The 19,946-nt window shown below is 36.3% G+C and overlaps 2 protein-coding genes across 2 annotated transcripts; both read left to right on the forward strand.

Annotated features, from left to right (window-relative positions):
* Positions 1-58: 58 nt before the first annotated feature.
* On the forward strand, positions 59-11,899 carry snx4 (sorting nexin 4). Its single transcript, XM_043249398.1, has 14 exons — positions 59-209; positions 1,097-1,221; positions 4,241-4,379; positions 4,464-4,613; positions 5,480-5,527; positions 5,959-6,014; positions 6,136-6,208; positions 6,479-6,540; positions 7,203-7,268; positions 8,830-8,919; positions 9,303-9,402; positions 9,901-10,046; positions 10,394-10,508; positions 10,619-11,899. Exons 1-14 carry the CDS (start codon positions 123-125, stop codon positions 10,664-10,666), a joined length of 1,305 nt encoding a protein of 434 aa, XP_043105333.1. The 5' UTR covers positions 59-122; the 3' UTR covers positions 10,667-11,899.
* Positions 11,900-13,304: 1,405 nt separating this feature from the next.
* Positions 13,305-18,942, forward strand: znf148 (zinc finger protein 148). Its single transcript, XM_043249454.1, is given in 8 exon segments — positions 13,305-13,432; positions 14,609-15,066; positions 15,381-15,506; positions 15,844-15,967; positions 16,043-16,126; positions 16,405-16,523; positions 16,619-17,966; positions 17,969-18,942. Coding segments are annotated over 7 exon segments (2,418 nt in total). The 5' UTR covers positions 13,305-13,432; positions 14,609-14,709; the 3' UTR covers positions 18,229-18,942.
* The last annotated feature ends 1,004 nt before the right edge of the window (positions 18,943-19,946 follow it).

Raw genomic sequence — 19,946 nt, forward strand, 5'->3', positions numbered from 1 at the left:
TGAATTTAAGTAAACATTTGTGCCATTTTACGTTCCACCGTATGTCACGCACGCGTGCACGCGCACAGACTGCCAGTGAAAGAGCGAAAGTGGCTAACGCGCAAGCGCGAGACTGCTACACCATGGCGGATTCAGGAAGCGAGGACATAGCGGTGATTGGAAACACAGATCTGACTCCTTCAGAGTCGGAAAACAACTTAAAGAACACGGTAAAGTCCATGGCTGAATGTTTTTATGCGGCGTGGCCGATAATGTGCTGTTTTGTAGATGCCGCGTGCGCGAGCGCTTAGCAGTGTTTTGTTTTGGCTCGTGAATGGCCATGTCAATATTGCTAAAATATCAGCTGGTTGTGCCAGGACATTTAATAAATTGGATACGTGTTGTTGCTTTTTATTACGGTGTTTGTGAATTAAAAGAATGAGGAATGAAAAATGCTCATATAAAGCCACGTACGTAGAAAGTTGCTTTTACTTCATGCTGTCCATGAAGAGGCTTTGCCACGTAGTTTGTAAACACCTAGTATCTCAAACACTGTCAGACCGCATCCTTGTCAAATGCAAGTTTTTTTTTTCGAGATGTCAATAAATAGATATTCTTTCCCGCTTTAAATTTGGTTTGAATTTCTTTAATGTGCTTATGCTTGAGACACGGGACAAAATGTATCCAATTTTTGCAATTAGTTATTTAATATAGGCACATATACACTAAGAAAGTGATCAGAAATGACCACAACACTGTTACTAACTCAAATGTACAATTTAAATTGGTTTTCTTTTATCAGTGTTATGACATTAACTCAAGCCAACTCTTGGCTATCTATAGGCTATTTATTAGTCCAAACGTCCTGTTTTAACTAGAAATATGTCAACACCTTTTCATAGGATCAACACCTTTTCATAGGAAGTTCAAGAAACATGCATTCCCATTATCTTTTGTAGAAATATATACAAGTGCTCCCTCAATTTTTTTTTAATTATAACTAAATCCAAACCATTATCTAGAAGTGCCCTGAACCTTTTTTTTTTTGCATTTTAAAGTATTGAAAGGTTACTGTAGTAAAATTAAATATTGTGTTTCTTTGGATCAACATTTACAGATGGTTGAAAAGGGGACAAATCTTTTGAAGAAGATGGAGATCAGTGTGGCTGAAGCAGAGAAGAGGACTGGGAAGAATGCCGTCAACATGCAGGAGACGTATACAGTGTATCTTATAGAGACAAGGTAAGACACTTGACTTCATTTTCACAGTGCTACAAGTCATCATTAAGGGTGAAATGTGTCATTTTACCAGAATTACCGAAGTAATGAATGTTTTCAAATAGTCCCGTCGCAAAATCAGTCAATGGCTGTGCCTGTGTTGCTGGGTCGGGATGAACGAGTCAGTAGTTTTCATAGCGCCAAAGATCAACTTTGATTTGAATTGAATACTTATCTCTGCATGGTAAAGTCAACATGAAATAGAAATTCATCCTATATACACTGAAAATATTTTTCAAGAAAGCTTAATTGAGTACTGTTTATAAGAAAATGCTATTACAGTATACAGTATTCTACTTTAAAACTTTTAATCAAATGTTGATTGTCACTATTTACCAGCAATTTCTTATTTAAAGTAACACATGCTGGACCTTTCCTGTTATTTTGTTCATACAAACGTGCCCACTCTTTACAATCGACCACGAGTTTGCATGAAGACCTGCCTCCATCCAATCAACAACTGATAAATTATTCTATGCCTATGGAGTTTCTGTTGACATAACTGACATTTATACTGTGGTTGAGCTAATATGAGACTCAACTAAATACTTGTTTTTTTGAAGAAGTGTAGTAGTTCTGTAAACCCTACATTGTTATCATAGGCGTTATAGCTGATACTTTAGTTCAGTAATAATGATGGTCAGGGGTTTGGAAGCAATCAGTTTGCAGCATCTAAAACAAATATCTTTTTTTAGCCGTTGTATAAGATAGGTTTCGGTTATGTTTATTTTCTTTGAGAATGTGATAACCTACTTTAGATAAAGCAAGTTTACACATTGACTTTCTGACTGAACTATGCTCACACTGTACTAACTCAAAACATCACAGATTCAAAGCATTACTAGACCGGCTCAGAAACTGTGGAAGCTACAGCAGACTGGTAGAAACCATTGGACTTCCTCTCTTTAAGTCTACTTCATACTTAAATGTTTACACTAGACCTTTTCTTCCTGTGCCTGGATCTGTTACTTTAGCGTTCTTTCTACATCAAGTAAAACAAAACAGAGGTATCCCTTTGGACAGGAAGTGACATGCAACAGAAGTGTCACTTTCACCTTTTGAACCCCCACCGTCACCCAGCTAAGCTTTGCGTTGGAAAGAGGGGACGTGTCGTTCTGGAAAGGGTGATGAGTCAGCACTTCAGGCAGATGTGCTTTGTCTGTGTTTCCAGCAGCGCCAAACACGAACCCTGGCCAGAGTGTAGCAACATATTATCACATGATTCAAAAACAATACTTAGTGGTAAAATCACTGTCTGAAATCAAGACGTTTCCAAACGTGTTTTTGCTACCGTCCTTTAACCGAAAAAAGCGCTAGATTTTTCAATTTTCTTAAGTAAATAAAAATGCTGCTTGTGCATGCAAAAAGCTATCTTTAGTTTTTACATTAACATCCATACAGTATGCTTTCCCTGGGAATTGAACCCATGACCTTCGTGTTGCTAGCACCATGCCCTACAATTTTTTTGTGGTTGCTTGGGGTAAGATATTATGATCTTAACGGTTCAGGTCCCTTCTGCGGGATTATTTTCCTGTTTTATTGACCTATTTGATTGCTTGGAAAAGTAATGGCATACAGTGCCTCTGGGCAGAAGACCAGATGATGTATTTTAGGCATAATTCATGTCTGAAGCAGAAACGTTACTTGATGGGTTGCTCAGGATTAAGTGTTTTTTTCTTAACCTTAACGGTATATAAACTGTAGTAAAGTCATACTGGTGTTAGAATAAAATTTCTTGCCTATATTAAGTCATGGAGATAACTAAACACTGCTGTATTGTTGCTCCTTTCCATAAAAGGAAGGAGTTGTTTTTGTAAGGACCATGTGGAAGGCATACTGCACACGCAAACAGTGGGCTTTAGAGAACAGTTTGGTGCCACTGATCTTGGAGAAAGTTTACACTCTGAGTGGAGAATGCCTCTCTGCCAATCCGCACCTTCCTTGTGCTTTGATATCACATTATATGTTCCCATTTCTTCCCATGAGCCCTCAGGAAGTTAAGCTCCTATTTCAAAGTCTCCCCGTTTTTCTTTCCCCTCCCCCAATGTATATTTCATCCGTATCTCTGAATTCTTTTTGCATTTTTCCATCTGAATTATTGAGGGCTCCAACGATGTTCAGTTTGTGTTTAAAAGTGTGTGATTTCAAGGCATGGAAAAGTCATGGATTACTTCAATTAATTCATTTAAATTAAGTTAATTAAAATGATTAATAATTGAATGAAATGCATTTACTGTATAACCTATTTTGAAAGAAGTCTTTTGTGTTCTCCAAGGCTGCATTTATTTGATGAAAAACACAATAATATTGTATTATTCTGAAATATAATTGCAACTTAAAATAAGTGTTTTAAAAAGTAATTTATTTCTGTGATTTTCAACAGCTTTTAATGTTTGCCGTGATTTATTTGTCAAGAAGCTGATTTGGTGCTTAGCTATCAGTGTTGAAAACCATGATGCTTTTTTAATCATAGAAATAGAAAGTCCAAAAGACTTTTTTTTTGAAACATAAAACTATTATATCATTCTAAAACATCAAAACATGATCACATGACTTGTCCCGGGGGAAATTTCCCTGGTTCTGACCATAGAGTGATGCTTCATTAATGCAGGAGAGTTCATATACATGTTCCCTCATTGCAGTGTGATTTAGTAGAGTTCTGCTCCTAAATTAGCATCATTCATGGCTTTATGCACTGGGAGTTCAGCAAGATTACACAGCGCTGTTAAACCTTTGGCATGTGTTTGAAAAGGTCCTTAAAATGACTGCTTTCATAAACTAGAACCACAACCTTGTAGCTCTCTGCTGTGTTCATTTCAGATCAGTTTTGTTTAAAAAGTTAGCTTAAACCAACCTCACATTTCAGGACGGAAGTTTTTTATTTTATGTATCAACGTTTTTACTAAACCATGCTCTAGCATTTTATTGAAATGCTATTTAAAAAATTCATTCCACTTCTGACAGTATGTTAATTTGTTTTTAGGCCAGTAGATGCTGCATCTGAAGGGACCAATCCTGTCCCAGATTCACTTTGGAGGCGTTACAGCGAGTTTGAGCTCCTCAGAAACTATTTATTAGTTACCTATCCATTTCTGGTCGTTCCACCATTGCCTGAAAAACGGGTATGCAAACAAAATGCATTGGTTACTGTTGCTTGTAAATGTGATTTGCATCCATGCACTGTAACTTAATGCTTTTTGCAACAGGCTGAATTTGTTTGGCACAAACTGTCAGCAGACAACATGGATCCTGACTTTGTGGAGAGGCGTAGAGTGGGACTAGAGAACTTCTTGCTTCGAGTTGCCTCACATCCAGTTCTGTCCAGTGACAAGATCTTCTATTCGTTCCTCACTGAGGTAGAGAGCTCTCATTAAAGCTGTCTGGACAAAGCCAAGGGTGAATCAAACCAGTAGCATGCCACTCTTGATATGAAGATTTGAAAATGTTTAATTTCTAAAGAATTATATACATTTATAATTAACTTCATTTACATATAATTAACTGTATTTGAACATTTTTAATTTGATTAACTTCCGATTAATGCCATCAATTAAAAAAAAAATTATCAATTGGCAAACTAAAAAAATGGTTAACATAAAATAGTCAAAGCAGACAAAGTATGGATATTAGATATAGATTTTAATATGTGTCTTTTTGAAGCTGTTATTTTTATTTTATTTCTATAACATACTCTACCATTCAGAAGTTTTGAATGTTTGAGTTCCATTTGAGATAAATACTAAACATTTATGAAAACAACAATGTTGACAGATTATATTACCACTTAAAAAAACGATTGATTTTCAGCAGCCATTCCTCCAGTCTTCAGTGTCACATGATTCTTCGAAAATCATTAATATGCCGATTTGGCCCTCAATAAACATTTCTTATTTTTCTATGCATTTGTTTTTGTTGAAAACAGTTGTGCTGCTTAATATTTTTGTGAAAACTGTGATGCATTTACAATTTTAATGCCGAATAATAAAAACATCCTACTGATCCTAAACTTTTAAATGGTAGTGTAAGCTTATCAATACCCTACATTACAGAAAATCATGAATGTTTGTGAATTTTTAATGTTTTAACTAAATGAATTTGTTAAATTGACAGACTTAATGTCACTTTTGCCATCTGAACAGATAAAAAAATTTTTTAACTGGCATTTCATGCTGATAATGCAGTTTGTCAGTGTCAGAAATGATTTCCTTTCTTTGCCCCACAGGAAAATGGTTGGAAGGAAACCGTGTTTGACACGGGATTTCAAGCGAAGGTATATCAACACTTTCCAGTTCATTGGGTTCTTTCTCTCTTTTCTACCCACGACACAGTTATTTATATATTGCTTCTCACCATAGGTCAATATTCATATGTTGATATGAGGCTGACTAACTATGTGTTGATTTAAAATAAAATTGTGTGAAGTAACTAAATTGCTACTGCGGTGAAGAATCTGTTATCAGCGCACTGTAGTTTATGTAAACAGGCACAGGAAGTCTGTTGAATCGTTCTGGATCAAACCCGAAAAACCCACTGTGTTTTATGTTAGTGTATATTATTGCCATATTACAGTGTTTATCTGATCTCAGTCGTTAGAAAAGATTGTTGTAAGGAGTGCCTGTAATTTAGTTTTACTGAAAAAAACAAAAACAAAACCCAAACATTAATCTGTCTGTCAACATTTGGCCTTTGTCATTCTTACAGGCCGATTCAAGATTAAAGGCTTTAAATGCCACTTTCAGAGTGAAGAATCCAGACAAGTAAGTCATTTCTGCAAACCGTGTTACGCTGTGTCATGAAATGCATTAAGATATGGCTTTGCTGTTTTTAAACAATGAAAACTAACCTTGACCCGTGTGTGTGTGTGTGTGTCTTTCACAGGCGATTTGCAGAAATGAAACATTATGGTGATGAGCTGCAGTCTGTTATTTCGCAGCTGCTGAGAGTTCGGGCGGTGAGTGTAAACGAAGTCAAGACAGTTTCTCAGGAAAAAAATTTCACTTCAACAAATGCCTAATTAAGTGCAGTGTATATATATTAGGTGTTATTAGGGATAAAATTGTAAGAAAAGCTATACTGTTGATTTTATTTGAATACTTTTTGAAGAAACATCCTTCTTCACTACAGAAAAACACAAATATATGTGGTTGCAATGGATCAATACAATTTTTAATTTTTTTAATTTTTTTTTTTAATTATCTAATCATTTTCTCATCTCTTTTAGAGAGCAGCTGATCGCCTGTATGGAGTCTACAAAGTGCATGGAAATTATGGAAGAGTCTTTAGGTAGTGTTTCTTTGAAGGAATAGTTCATTCATATACATATATATTCATATATAATTAATCTCACTGATATATATTTTTTCTGTAAAACGCAAAACGAGGTGTTTTGCAGAATGCCCAAGCTCTTCTCCATATAATGTTTATATATAAATCATTGTCTAGTTAAGACTTTATTTTGAACGAAGTCTGTTAATGAGAAGTAATGTTTCTTTAGCTCCAAAGCTAATTAGAATGATTTCTGATGGATCATGTTGCTCTGGAGACTGTTGAAAATTTTGTTGGGTCATCACTGGAATAAATAACATCTTTCAATATATGCAACCTTGGTAAACATGAAAGATTTGATTAGAAAAATAATCAATGTTTATTTGCGTATAAATGTGTTCAGCATATAGCAACAGTCCATATATGAACAATGCATTTTATTTCATGTTTTCTCAAACAATACACTCTTAATAGTGATTAATAGACCAGTTGCTCACAATTTTTCTCACAGTTCAATTACAATTAAATATCCTCATTTTGGAGGAGCCAGACAAGTTTTATAACGTGCTCTGTAAACTGTTTTCGTGAGAAGCATTTTTGGGGTAAATCTTTTGGGCTGTGATTGTGTAGCTGCGGTCAGCTGCAGTGGTTCAATGTGAGTCTTTGTTTGTTTTGGACAGCGAGTGGAGTGCCATTGAGAAAGAGATGGGAGATGGGCTGCAGAGCGCCGGCCATCACATGGACGCGTGAGTTCACAACACACGCAATGAGCCATTCTAATGTACCCTTATAGGATTAGTGCAAGATTTTATTGCAGCTGGTTTTGATTGTGTTTCTCCTACCTGGGACGATCCTGTTACCCTCTGAGAGCTCATTGAGGGACCTGAAATATGAAGGCGCTGTATGATACACCCCATGACTCTCGCATTCTACATGTGTGTGCTCCTGGTACTGAGCTGTAAAACACATTTGCCAGATTGATCTGAATCCTCTCATATTTCCATCCCCCCATAACAAGTAGCCAGTAAGATGAGCCCTTGGGAGGCTCAGGTTTTAATTTGGCTGGCAGATCGTGGTGCGAATCTCCAGGAGCCATGGCCAAAACATTTAGTGGTAATTTTTTTTCAATGTTGATGATGATGATGATGATGATGATGATGATTTTGTGGGAGGGACTTTTCTGTAGTGTCCTTAGTGAGTCTTTAACCAGCCCCTTTAGATTCTTTACTGGTTTTCTGTTGCTGTCTGTTCTGATGGATTCCAGATTGCTGTACTCGGCAGAAAGGTCGAAGGTCTGAGCCCAGTGCGCTGCCTGTCTGTCTCAGCACTGAAAGAAACAACCTGTCCATCATCAGCACCTATTTGGCAGCTGTCAAACAGTTTTATGGATCATGTTTCTCACCTATTCCCAAATTTCCCTCATAATACCCCAAACAGGCTATGCTGTGGATTTGCCTTTAGTTCCTCAGGCTCTGTGTCTGATTTAGAGAGAATAACACATGTAGAATAACACCAAAATGCTAGATTGTGACATTAGGGATGGGCGGTTTGGTCAATTCATTCCTGCCTTCATTAAAATATTCTAATATCATGGTCAAAGTATCTATAAAAATATATATATGGTTACTAGAAACTCAATAAATTGTTTTATATATTAAAAAACATGAGGTAGTGCCTATTTTGGTTGACTTTTAATAAAAAATAAATTATTAAAATTACTAATCTTATTTAATGTTTTTTTTTTTTTTTTTTTTTTGAACTTTCAAAAAGAGATGATTATTTGTGATAACATATACTAGTTAATGAGTTAGAAACATAAGACTCAAAACAACTTACATGTATAAAACAGATTACATTAATTCAAACATTGATAATTGTATTGGTCATGTTCAGATCTGTAATAAAATAGCCATTATTCAGTATTGGTAAAAAATAATTGGTGGTCCGTAAGGTTTTTTTTAAATAATTCTTTTGAAAAGTCTTTCCTTCCTAACAAGGCTGCTTGTATTTGGGAAAAAAAATTGTAAAATGTAATTGCAATTTCATATACAATACAATATTGTGATTTATTTCTGTGATTGCTGATTTTTTGCAATTGCAATCTTTTAAAACATTATATGTTAATCAATTTAATGCATCCTTGGTGAAAACAAATATAGCATATGAAGTAATTAAAAAAACAAAAAAAAACCTTACTGACCTCAAACATTTGAACAGCAGTGTACGCACGTCTGTGACCACATCAGGTGAAATTCAAGTACAGGTTATGTCAACTGTCCTTTGATCAGGTACTCTTGTATGTTACAGGTATGCTGCTTCTGTAGATGATATTCTAGAGGAAGAGGAGCATTATGCTGATCAACTGAAGGAGTACCTTTTCTATGCAGATGCATTAAGGTATATTCAAAGCTGTTACGTTGCCTTATCTCAGTTCACTGAAAATGAGAATTGTGGTCATTTATTTACCTGAGCTATTTTAAATGTGATTTGAAGCATACCTAACACAAGCTGTTACAACAGTGTGGTTGATTAGAAATGTACATGGGGTCTGTTCTCACTGAACTCTTGGGAGATGATAACCTCCACCGGCTGATTAAGTTACATGCAACTTTTGGTACACTGTGAACACAAACCTCCATCAGTTCCCAGTTTTCTTGAAAGTGATCACACTGCAGGGCATCTAGGCTTTCAGTTCAGCAATTTTCATAAGAAACAATGAAACGATACGTGTTCATGGTTGATTTAGCATATTTTGTGGTTTATGTGCTTTTTTTTTACAGGGCAGTGTGTAGGAAGCATGAACTGACACAGTATGAACTAGAGATGGCCGCCCAGGATCTGACCTCTAAGAAACAGCAGCGGGAGGAACTCGCCACAGGGGTCAGTGTCCATTTGACCACATGACATAACTCAGAGGCTGGAGAACTCCACATCACCCCTCTTATGTCTGGAATGGGGGACTTTCCAGCAAGATTTTTATAAACCAGGGCTAATGTCATATTTAAAGAATGAGGGGAAAAAAATATAGGGAAACGGTTATAAAATATATTTATTTTGTTATTTTTGGGGTTGCATGTGGTCTTTGTTTTTTAGCAGTTTTATGCAGTTAAAATTGCGTTTGCATAAATAGAGTCTGTAGAAAATTATCCCATTGGCACATTTGAAACGTAAACATTTGAACAGCACAAAAAGCCAACAACATACAAAAGACTTTCTGACCCAATTGGCTGATATGAATAATTACTAGGTCAACTTGGCCAAAAAAAATGGGAGTAAAAATGTCCATATTTCAGTTTTCTGCAAATAAACATGGGAGGAATAGTAAGGCTTACCAATGGGTGTCATTTACTTTTTTTTGTTTTTTTTCTCTCTGTGTAGACGATACGGACCTTCTCCCTAAAGGGAATGACCAGTAAACTATTTGGACAAGAGACTCCAGAGCAGAGAGAGGCCAAGCTGAAAATGCTGGAGACACAGATTGAAGAAGGAGAGGAACTGGTCAAAGAAAGAAACACAGAATGCGAGTAAGCAATGCGCTGTTCCTGCGCAACTAAATTTATGTACTGCTGATGACGAAAGGCAATAAATGTTGTCAGAAAATTACTTAATTAGGTGGTTTATGAGCTGAGAACCTTACTCAACAAAACTACATTGCCTTATTCTCTGGCATTACAGAAATTATGAAATATACAGATATGCTACAAATGCGCATTCTTTGCTTGTTTTGTTGCATCCCTGAGAAACTCATCTAATAAGAGCAAGTTGAACCTAAAAACAGGGCAGTTAGCCAAAGCCAAATGACAATATATATCCATTACTGTCAAGCCTTATTTGGGTGATTATTTCACACAATCTTTGTCTGTTTTTGTAGGGAGTTTGTGAAAAGTGCTTGGGTGGACATTGAGAGGTTTAAAGAGCAGAAAGACCATGATCTCAGAGAGGCTCTCATCAGCTATGCCATCATGCAGATCAGCATGTGCAAGAAAGTGAGTAGCATAAAAAAATATATATGTATATACATATTTTATAATACTGATCAGACACAAGGGAGAATCGGCATACTTATATTAAAGAAATAAGCATCTTTTGTTTTTAGGGAATTCAAGTGTGGAACAACGCTAAAGAGTGCTTCAGTAAGATGTGAGGGTTCCATCCACAACAACCAGAACACCAGGAGGCCTTGGACATGTCAATCCAGAAAAGCACACACTCCTAAAGACTGACCTTGGGGACTAAAGTCTTCCTCTCAATTCAAAACATTTGTCAGCCTCTTGCACCAGATGCTCTGGTGTAAGTGGGTATCAATTACACTAGTTTAAGAATCCAAATAATGAATGAATGGGGTGCTGTTTTATTTATTTCCATGCTCATGAGCCAGATTTTAGACCTGGTTACTTTTGTTACTGCACTAATTTGACCTACACAAGAGATTGTGAAGGTAACGTACAATTCTTAACACTTCAGACAGCAACGGACAATGACTTAACACAGAAACAAAAGAATGACTTAATTAGTATTGATTAATCTTTAACTATGGAATCAATTCTGTATAATTTCCTAATGTCTTTTCCTTTATGCTTTTTGATGCCAAAATGTTTAAAATCATTCCTTTTTTTTTTTTTTTTTTACTTCACTTTTTACTACTTCAGTTTGCCATAAAACACAAAAGCACAGATTAAAACTGTCAAGGCAAAATAAGAGGGTGGGTTTTCTTAGTCAATACAGCAGTTCCATTTTTATCGTACCCCACACCCCTTCTCATAATGGTGGTCTCGCACATCTGGAACGTGTCCAGTTTCTGTGGAACATGCAAAATGATCTTTATCACCTGGCGCAGAGGACACCAAAATTTTCTATGAAAGTAACTTGTCTTATTCGCATGCAAACTAAATTTGCCCTGACGCCCACACAGCAAACAAAGTGGCATAAATTCATCATAACGTGCTGGTCTGTCACTTTTCTGCACATACAGCCATAAAAACATAAGCTGTTTATGACCACCGATCCCCTCCCTTTATATGGTTCAGTTCATCTGAAAAATATTAATATGCTGTTTATGCCTTTTTCAAGACTTAACTCTGCATATTTTCTTTGTTGCTGCAGTTTCCACTATGAATGCCATATTTGTCATCTGTTATGAGTGGGTGGGTCAGTGTTTTGATATAAATTTGGCTGAAGGAACACGAAGGTCACAGGAAAGGCAGGATATAATAATTTCCTCATTTTAGAGCTGCATGTGTAACTCAGCCTGACCCCGGGTCATTCAGATAATTTCTTTTTTGGTTTAAAGCGGGGCAGAGATAACACTTTTGTATATATACTGTTAAATCTGTTGTGTAACACTAATGGTAATGATAATAAAAAAAAAATACCATTATTATTTGGCTTGTGTCTTTATACGTTGTGAGGGTCAGAATAATTGCTTTAAATCTGCTGTGTTTCTCTTTTTGATAGTCTAAGAATTTTTTGCGGAGTTTGCTGTGATTGTATTTCAATTTAGTCTATATGAAATTGATGAGTTTGAGGCTTATTGAAAATACTGTGTGAGAATGCTTATGAGTCAACCAAATGTATTTAAAGGTTTAATCAAGTTTAAATCTGTCAAGCATTTTAACACTGAAAAATAATACATCCCGTAACATGAGCTGTTAGTAGTAAGAGTGCATTTCATTAAACCGATAAACTGCAATTTCTACAGCCTCTAGGCCATTTTCTCAGGAAGAATCTCCATTTGTTTCTGGGTTGTAATGCTTCCCTCTAGTGGCGTGTTATAATTATGAAAAATTTTTATAAACAAAAAAAATATGTGCCGTCATATATATGCCACTATTTTAGCTTTTCAAGTTGTTTTTAGGGCAGTGGTACGAAACTAAATGCCCCTAATTATTTAAAGACTTATTCAATAATCCTTCATGTTGGATATATTTTCTGTGGTATTTCTATTGTAATTATGTTGCTGGTTTAATCAACGGTGATTTTTACATTTTTATTAAGGGAAACTAGGAGTGCTTATATATTAAACGTCTTTTCAACAATACAAATGATAAAATATTGAGAGTATTTTTCTTTGTTTTTGTGTATTTAGTATTTAATTTAATTTATTTATTAATTTATTTGTTATTTTATTCATTTTTATTATTTACATAATTTTATGTTATCCCCTCCCCTATACGTTTATTTTAGGGCATTTTAGCCTTTGAGAGTCTTTTCTGTGCATCAGTTTAAAATGTAAAAACATGAATATATATATATATATATATATATATATATATATATATATATATATATATATATATATATATATATATATATATATATATATATATATATAATGACTTCTGTCACGTCATTAAAATGAATGTACAATTTGAACATACTATAAAATGCGCGTTTCTAGACCTGAAATAAAATATTGAAATATAAATACAAATGTATTTATATAAAAAGTGTGTACTTTAGTCTGCACAACTAATATATATTTTTATATATTTTTTACATTTATTTCTTAATTAATTCGTTTATTTATTTGATGTTATTGAATCGTTCTATTAAAAAACACAAACATCCATGAATTTTACGATTCTGTTACGAGTCCTGAAAGAGTTCGTAATTAAGAATGACAGAATTCAGTAAATCTGATTATGAATGCATCAGTTAATATAACACCACACATAATTCCCTATTATTAGCTACAACTATTATATTATATTTGAAACTGTAAGCAAACACGTCCTGTCACCGACGCTCATTAGAGCGGGTCCGTTGCGATCCCAGAATGCACCGCTGCGCAGCTGCAGAAGGAATGTAGCTCGCTAGCCTCTCATGCTAGCAGCAGCATCGCAGTAAAGTTTGACAAACACATCATGAGCGGCTCGAACCCGCCGCCAGCGCTGCTCTGACGACACATGCGGTATGTATACTCTTCATCTGCGAGGCTCTTCGTTACTATCAGCCGTGAAAATGTTTGCAGTCCGGCCTCTGTATGCGCGTTGAAACGACAGCATAGAGATGGAGTTCAGGCCGATTTTATTCTACATTCATATATTGAAACACATTAAAGTCACTGTTAAAATACAGCTGTCTCGCTAACCTCGCGTCAAATGAAACGCGCAGCTGTGTCAATGACAGTGGCAACAGGCAGCCAGCGTTGTGCTTGAGTGTCAACAGTCATGTACTTTCAGTTTATTTTTTTAGTTTAACCATATCGGCATTATTAAGTTTGTATGCATATAGACTAAACACTTAGGCTTGGCAGTTTTATTTTTTTTAATCATACGTTGGTTCATGTAGTATGCGGGTTGTATTTAGTGTAGTTTGATGATTTGTTCTATGTAACTTGACTTTTTTTGCAGTGTTTTTTTTCTTCTTCTTCTTTTTTCTCAGGTATGTTTGTAATATTCGTATTAATAATATTAATCTTTATGAGATCAGTTACATTGATTTATTGTTAAGTAAAGCAATTTAATGGTAATTTATTAATTTTAGTTCTGTTCAGTAACGTCAGTGTTGCAAAGTTCGTCAATTATTGTGGAAGTACTTAAATTTAAGCTATAAAATAGCTTTACATTTATTGAGCAAAGTTTCTGTATTTTCATTCAATAGTGTCATTAAAGTTAAATTGACTTTTAATCTTAATATAAATGAATAATAAGCCTCATTAAACCATTAGGAAATTATATATTGCAATCCATTTTGAGTCAGTTCTTTATATTGAGTTGTAGAAGCATAAATCTGACATACAAAGGCATGAATAGGTCCTTATTAAATCAGTTTATGCTCCAGTAGCTATTTTGACGACGAATGTTCGTGACGTGACCAGTCAGATCGAGTTTAATGCCATTTTCGTCTGCCTGGCAGGTGATGAAAATGATTTGTTAGATTGTGCATACAAGCTAGACCAGCACTGGGGTCCAAAAGAAAATATCCTGTCTTCAGTTAAACCTGGAAATGATGTTTTATGATTTTAAAAAGATCAGATTCGAATCCATCGAGGCACAAGGTGCTCTTTTGACCTCTCATCATGCATGGATCATCAGATTTTGCTCCTGGTACCTTTAAACTCAAGCTTGTATTTTCTCTCAGACAGGTTGACGGAGAGGAAGCGCTGTGAACACAACTGCTGATAGGAATCCTTATGTTGGTCCTGTCTATTCCTGTAGCATCAGCTCAACTGCTTAGCGTTCAGCGATGAACATTGATGACAAGCTGGAGGGGTTGCTTATGAAATGTAGCCCTGTGGGGCTTCACCACTCATCCAGAGGTCTGGGACCCTCCAGGGTCGATGGAAGAGGAAGAAGAGGCAGTTTGGATATGACACTTGGGGAACGGAGCTTGGCTAATCATCCCCTTTTGGCAGAGGATGATGATGATGATGACGATGATGATGATGACGAAGACATGGCAGGTGGAGGCCTGACCTCCCATGATCTGATATCCCAGGATGACCTGATGGTTCATGAAGAGACTGTAAAAAATGACGGACAGTGTGACGCAGCTTTCTCCCAGCGAATCTCCCATAAATTACACTATACACTCAATATGCCAGTAAGTGTACTGCTGTTGGGCTGATTAAGAGCTAATTATCGTAGTGCTTTAACACTATTTATTTTACTTGTGCATGTACCCCCCCTACACACACGCATACACACACACACACACAGAACAGTTAATAAATACTGGGTAAATACATTTTCAGCGGATTTGCGCAAATCTAATATTGGAATTGACAGTATCTTGGCTATATTATCGGAATAGAATGTATACGTATTGTTATAAAATTACGTATATAGTTGTACTGTAATTGAAATTCAGTAAGTGAATTTAATTAATGATTTTTGTGTTGTTGTTACTTTTGTTAGGTAAATATAAAACAGGAGATGAAAGTGCCAGACTCACTGATTCTGAATAAAAAGGAGAAGAAACCAGGGAGGGACCCTTCTGACTGTCACAAAAAGAAGAAGAGAAAGCAGCGCTCGCCTGCAAAGGTTTAATATAATTCATCAGAGATGCCACTGATAAAATACCATTACAGTCTAAAATAACTCAAAACGCAAAGCAGTCATAGTAATATAATTACAGTTTTAATCTTTGAAAGTGTCCTGAAATTACTTGTTTTGCCTGCTTGCTTAATGTGTTAATTTTTTTCAAGACTGCATGGCTACTGAAGTGATTTGTTTTTACTCTTAGAAATGTTATTATACTAAAAACTGCGATGCACATTTAGTTAACCAAGGAAATAAAGTATTATGACCACAGTTATGATGCTCTGAAGAAGCACAGGCATGAAAGTTAATGTAGTTTTAAACTATATTTCCTTGTTAGATTCTCACTATTAATGAAGATGGCTCCCTTGGGCACCAGAACCCAAAATCTCATGTCTGTGAGCACTGCAATGCTGCTTTTCGGACAAACTACCATTTACAAAGACACGTCTTCATTCACACAGGTATGTGGTGTAATGTGTTTTGGGAATAATTGTCATATTAAAAAAACTAAATGTATATTTTTATTTTTTCTCTAGGTGAAAAGCCTTTTCAGTGCAATCAGTGTGACATGCGCTTTATTCAGAAGTACCTGCTTCAGAGACATGAGAAGATCCACACAGGTCAGCAAAAAGTGATTTAAAGCAATTATGACTGTGGGAAAAATTACTTGTATTTCTCTTCATATGTTCTTTAAGAATATATAGTACAGAAATCTTCAAATTCGATGATCCATTTAAAAATGTAGTCCATTGCAATTTCCTTTTTGTCGTATGTTTTTATAGAATGTAATTCTAGAGGCAATGCCTATTTTTTATTTTTTTGGCATGGATAAACTAGTTCTACTTTATGTGCCTAAATTGTTTATCGTTCATAATTGCCAGTCTTGTCTCTACTTTAGGGGAAAAACCTTTTCGCTGTGATGAGTGTGGAATGAAGTTTATTCAGAAATACCATATGGAGAGACATAAGAGGACCCACAGCGGGGAAAAGCCTTACCAGTGCGACTATTGTCATCAGGTATGTGCAGTTAAAAGAAAATCAGATTAAATTCTGAGCAATTAAAATGTTAGCATGCATTATGCAGTCTGAAACATGATTTTTTTTCCCAACAGTTTTTCTCCAGAACTGACAGAGTACTAAAGCACAGACGGATGTGCCATGAAAATAAGGACAGGAAGGTGCAGAAAGCAGCTGCCAAAGATGGCCCTCTTCGTACCTCAGAGAGCTTGGGCTTCTCTTTTCCTGCCAAGGAATGCACGCTTCCCAAGAAGAAACGTCAGAAGACCTCTGATAAAAGTCGGGTTGCCCTTACAAGTCCAAATGTTGACAAAGTGGTCGAAGCTAATAGCGAGGAGAAGACAGAAGAAGACCAACTGGCCAAAAGTGAGTGTCTTCCTCTTTACACTGTAGACACCAAGGTCAAGGACGAGTATGTTGTGACAGATTATTCCGTTGAGCTCCCTGATTCCCCGCCTGGCAACAGGCATCTTGCAGAGGTGGAATCTAATGATGAAATCATCAGTCCTCCAAAACTAGTACTGAAGAAAATCGCTAGCAGAAGAGGTTTGAAACCGCAAGCCCTAGAACAGCCCCAGAGCCTCTCACCGTTGGCCTCATTCGAAGAGAGCAAAGTAACGAGATACACATTTGAAATTGTTGACAACAAAGGCCTCTTGGATGTTGAGACCAATCCTGACATGGAGTCAGTTCACGCCCTACAGGAAGGACAAACAAAACCAACTGGGAGCAGCACAAATTACGACGATGCCATGCAATTTCTCAAGAAGAAGCGATACCTTCAAGCGGCAAACACTAGTCGAGACTATGCGCTCAATGTGAGCAGCATCGTGTCGCAACCTTCTGTCACTCAGGCAGCTGTAGCGAGCGTCATCGATGAGACCGTTCCTGCAACAATCCTTTCTGAGACTCAGACGCTGAACGTGGAGATCAAGTCCAGTAACGAGAAAAACGTCCTTCCAGACGAGGTCCTGCAGACTCTTCTTGATCACTATTCCAATAAGGCCAACGGGCAAGCAGAGATTTCCTTCAGTGTGGCAGACACCGAGGTCACATCCAGTATCTCTATCAACTCTTCCGATGAGAGCAGTCCTACCGAAACTTTGGGAACCAGCTCGCAAGCACCCCCGGCCGAGAAGGCCAGCCTTCTACAGGAGTACTCCAAGTTTCTCCAGCAAGCATTGGAAAGGACCAGTCAGAATGACACCTACCTGAACAACCAGAGTCTTACGTTTGTAAATGACAGCGCCAGTCTCGCTGGCCAGCCTTTGTTTTCTACGGAGAAGCAGTTCACATCCCCATCCCGGTTCAGACCGAGCATGAACTCACCATTGAGATCCACCTTGGAGAAGCCTAACTTTAGCCTTTTAGTAGATTCCCAGCACTCCTTCTCCTTTTCAGGTGATGAGACAAACCCTTCTTCAGTTTCGCCAACAGAGGATTTCTCGACCAAGTGACCTCTCCCAAAAAATCAGATGCGCAAAGCATTAGTCAAACATTTCAGATTGCTACCTTTGACCAGAACTTTCGATCTCAATTCCCAAGCTCACGATCTGGAATATCCTCACAGTTTAGCATTGCCAGTGGACAAGTTAGTCTGAGAGGTCATGGAGGAACGGACTTCCCAGAGTTCTCTCTTGTTAGTGAAACAAGAACTCAACTAACTTCATCTCCAGATGCTACAAGCAGCCAAACCTTTGGCTAAACAGGAGCTTTTAACAAATGAAAGCATTTTAAAGGCACTTTATAGTTCTGTCAGTGAAGGCAGTGTGATCTCTGTGCAAATACTTATGATTTTCCATCTTCAAACAATCACGCATGTGCGAGAATCAAATGGAGCAGAGTGATGCACGCATTAGACTTTATTATCAGACTATGGGTTACTCTTTGCGTCATTGCATTATTTGTGTGTTACACATGTAGTGCTTGGGACAAACATACAGTGGCTTGCAAAATTAGCTAGCTTGTGTGTTCTAAAATTAAGAATTCAAGCTATTACAACAATGCTGTTGTAGTAGTCTAAATTATTGGGTCAACGTAGCTTTCCCCCAGAGAAAACTATACGAAGATCAATTCTGATTTATATTCTTGTTAGCATTCAGTTATTTTGCTGGAACATCAGGCTGGACTCACCTAATAATGTAGAAACTACTCTAGCCTAGCATTACAATCAGTTTTTGTATTTAATTAGTTTTGTAACTTGTTGTCTGGAGAGGTACTGAAAGGACCTTACTTTAGTGCCCTAGACTTGAGTAAGGCACTTTGTGATTGATATACTGCAAGTCACTTTTGTTTATAAAAAAAAAAAAAAAAGGTAACATTTCTCACCTTTGTCATTGTAAGCTAATTTGTGTATTTAATCTTCTTTGTGCATTTAATTACTTGTTAGAATGTTTATATATATATATATATATATATATATATATATATATATATATATATATATATATATATATATATATATATATATATATATATATATATATATAATGCATTCTCTGCTCCCTTAAAGAATCTCTCCAAGACATTTTGTTTAGAGCAGTCTGCAGGTATTGTCATACTGAATTTGTATGGACCTAGCCCATAATTTTATATAATGAGATTATATAACCATGAAATATTTTTGCACATTTCTCCTGAGGTTATTGGATCAAAAAACAGATATTCTCATGCTCCTTTTGTGGGAATCAGTACATTTTCGTTAGAGACTGTCAATCAGATATAGGTGCACATAGGGAGCAAGGCCTCTATAGAGCATTTGTTTTCACATATCCCACATTTGGGGATGCAGTTTTAGCCGTTGTCCAGGGCAACAGCTCTAACAGGTATGCACTTCTTTGTGTCATCATTGTGCCTCAGTGCTTAGTTCAGACTTACAGTTGTCAAAATACAATACTTTGTATTGTAAAAAAAAGGTGTATTGGTTTTCTGAAGATTATTTAATTTGTTCTGGTCTGGTTTCTTGAGCTTCCAGATGCACTCAAGATCTGATAAACATTACCCTTTAAATAGCACTTTCAGCTTGTGGGCAGTTTTTTTTTTAAGCACTTTTCAGTTACCACTTTCCATCTACATAACGTAAACATTCAAAAATCTGATATGATCTATATCAGTGTTGAGTGAAATCAAGAAAGATGATTTAAGAATGTATGGTCTGAGATAATTTTTTTAAAATGCATTTTCTTCGGCTCAAAAACCCCCATCCATTAGCATATGTCTTTGTATCAGATTCACTTGCTGTTACTTATTGGATTAATATAGAACAAAAAAAAAGTGTAATGTATGGTAAAGTTGTACTAATATGTATATGTACACATTTGTTAATTGCACATCTCTTATTGTTAGCTTAATAACTAATCATGTAAATTATAAGCTTTGTTTCTGTTTTCATATTGTTTATAGAAATTTACCTGCTTGCCCCAA

The sequence above is a fragment of the Puntigrus tetrazona genome, chromosome 9, assembly GCF_018831695.1.
Source record: "Puntigrus tetrazona isolate hp1 chromosome 9, ASM1883169v1, whole genome shotgun sequence".
NCBI lineage: Eukaryota > Metazoa > Chordata > Actinopteri > Cypriniformes > Cyprinidae > Puntigrus > Puntigrus tetrazona.

What these genes read in the sequence shown, in the direction of transcription:
- snx4 (XM_043249398.1), top strand. Translation starts at nt 123, where the DNA reads ATGGCGGATTCAGGAAGCGAGGACATAGCGGTGATTGGAAACACAGAT. An exon ending in ACACGGGATTTCAAGCGAAG is followed by an intron (nt 5,528 to 5,958) that starts GTATATCAACAC and finishes TCATTCTTACAG; the next exon opens with GCCGATTCAAGATTAAAGGC. An exon ending in AATTATGGAAGAGTCTTTAG is followed by an intron (nt 6,541 to 7,202) that starts GTAGTGTTTCTT and finishes TGTTTTGGACAG; the next exon opens with CGAGTGGAGTGCCATTGAGA.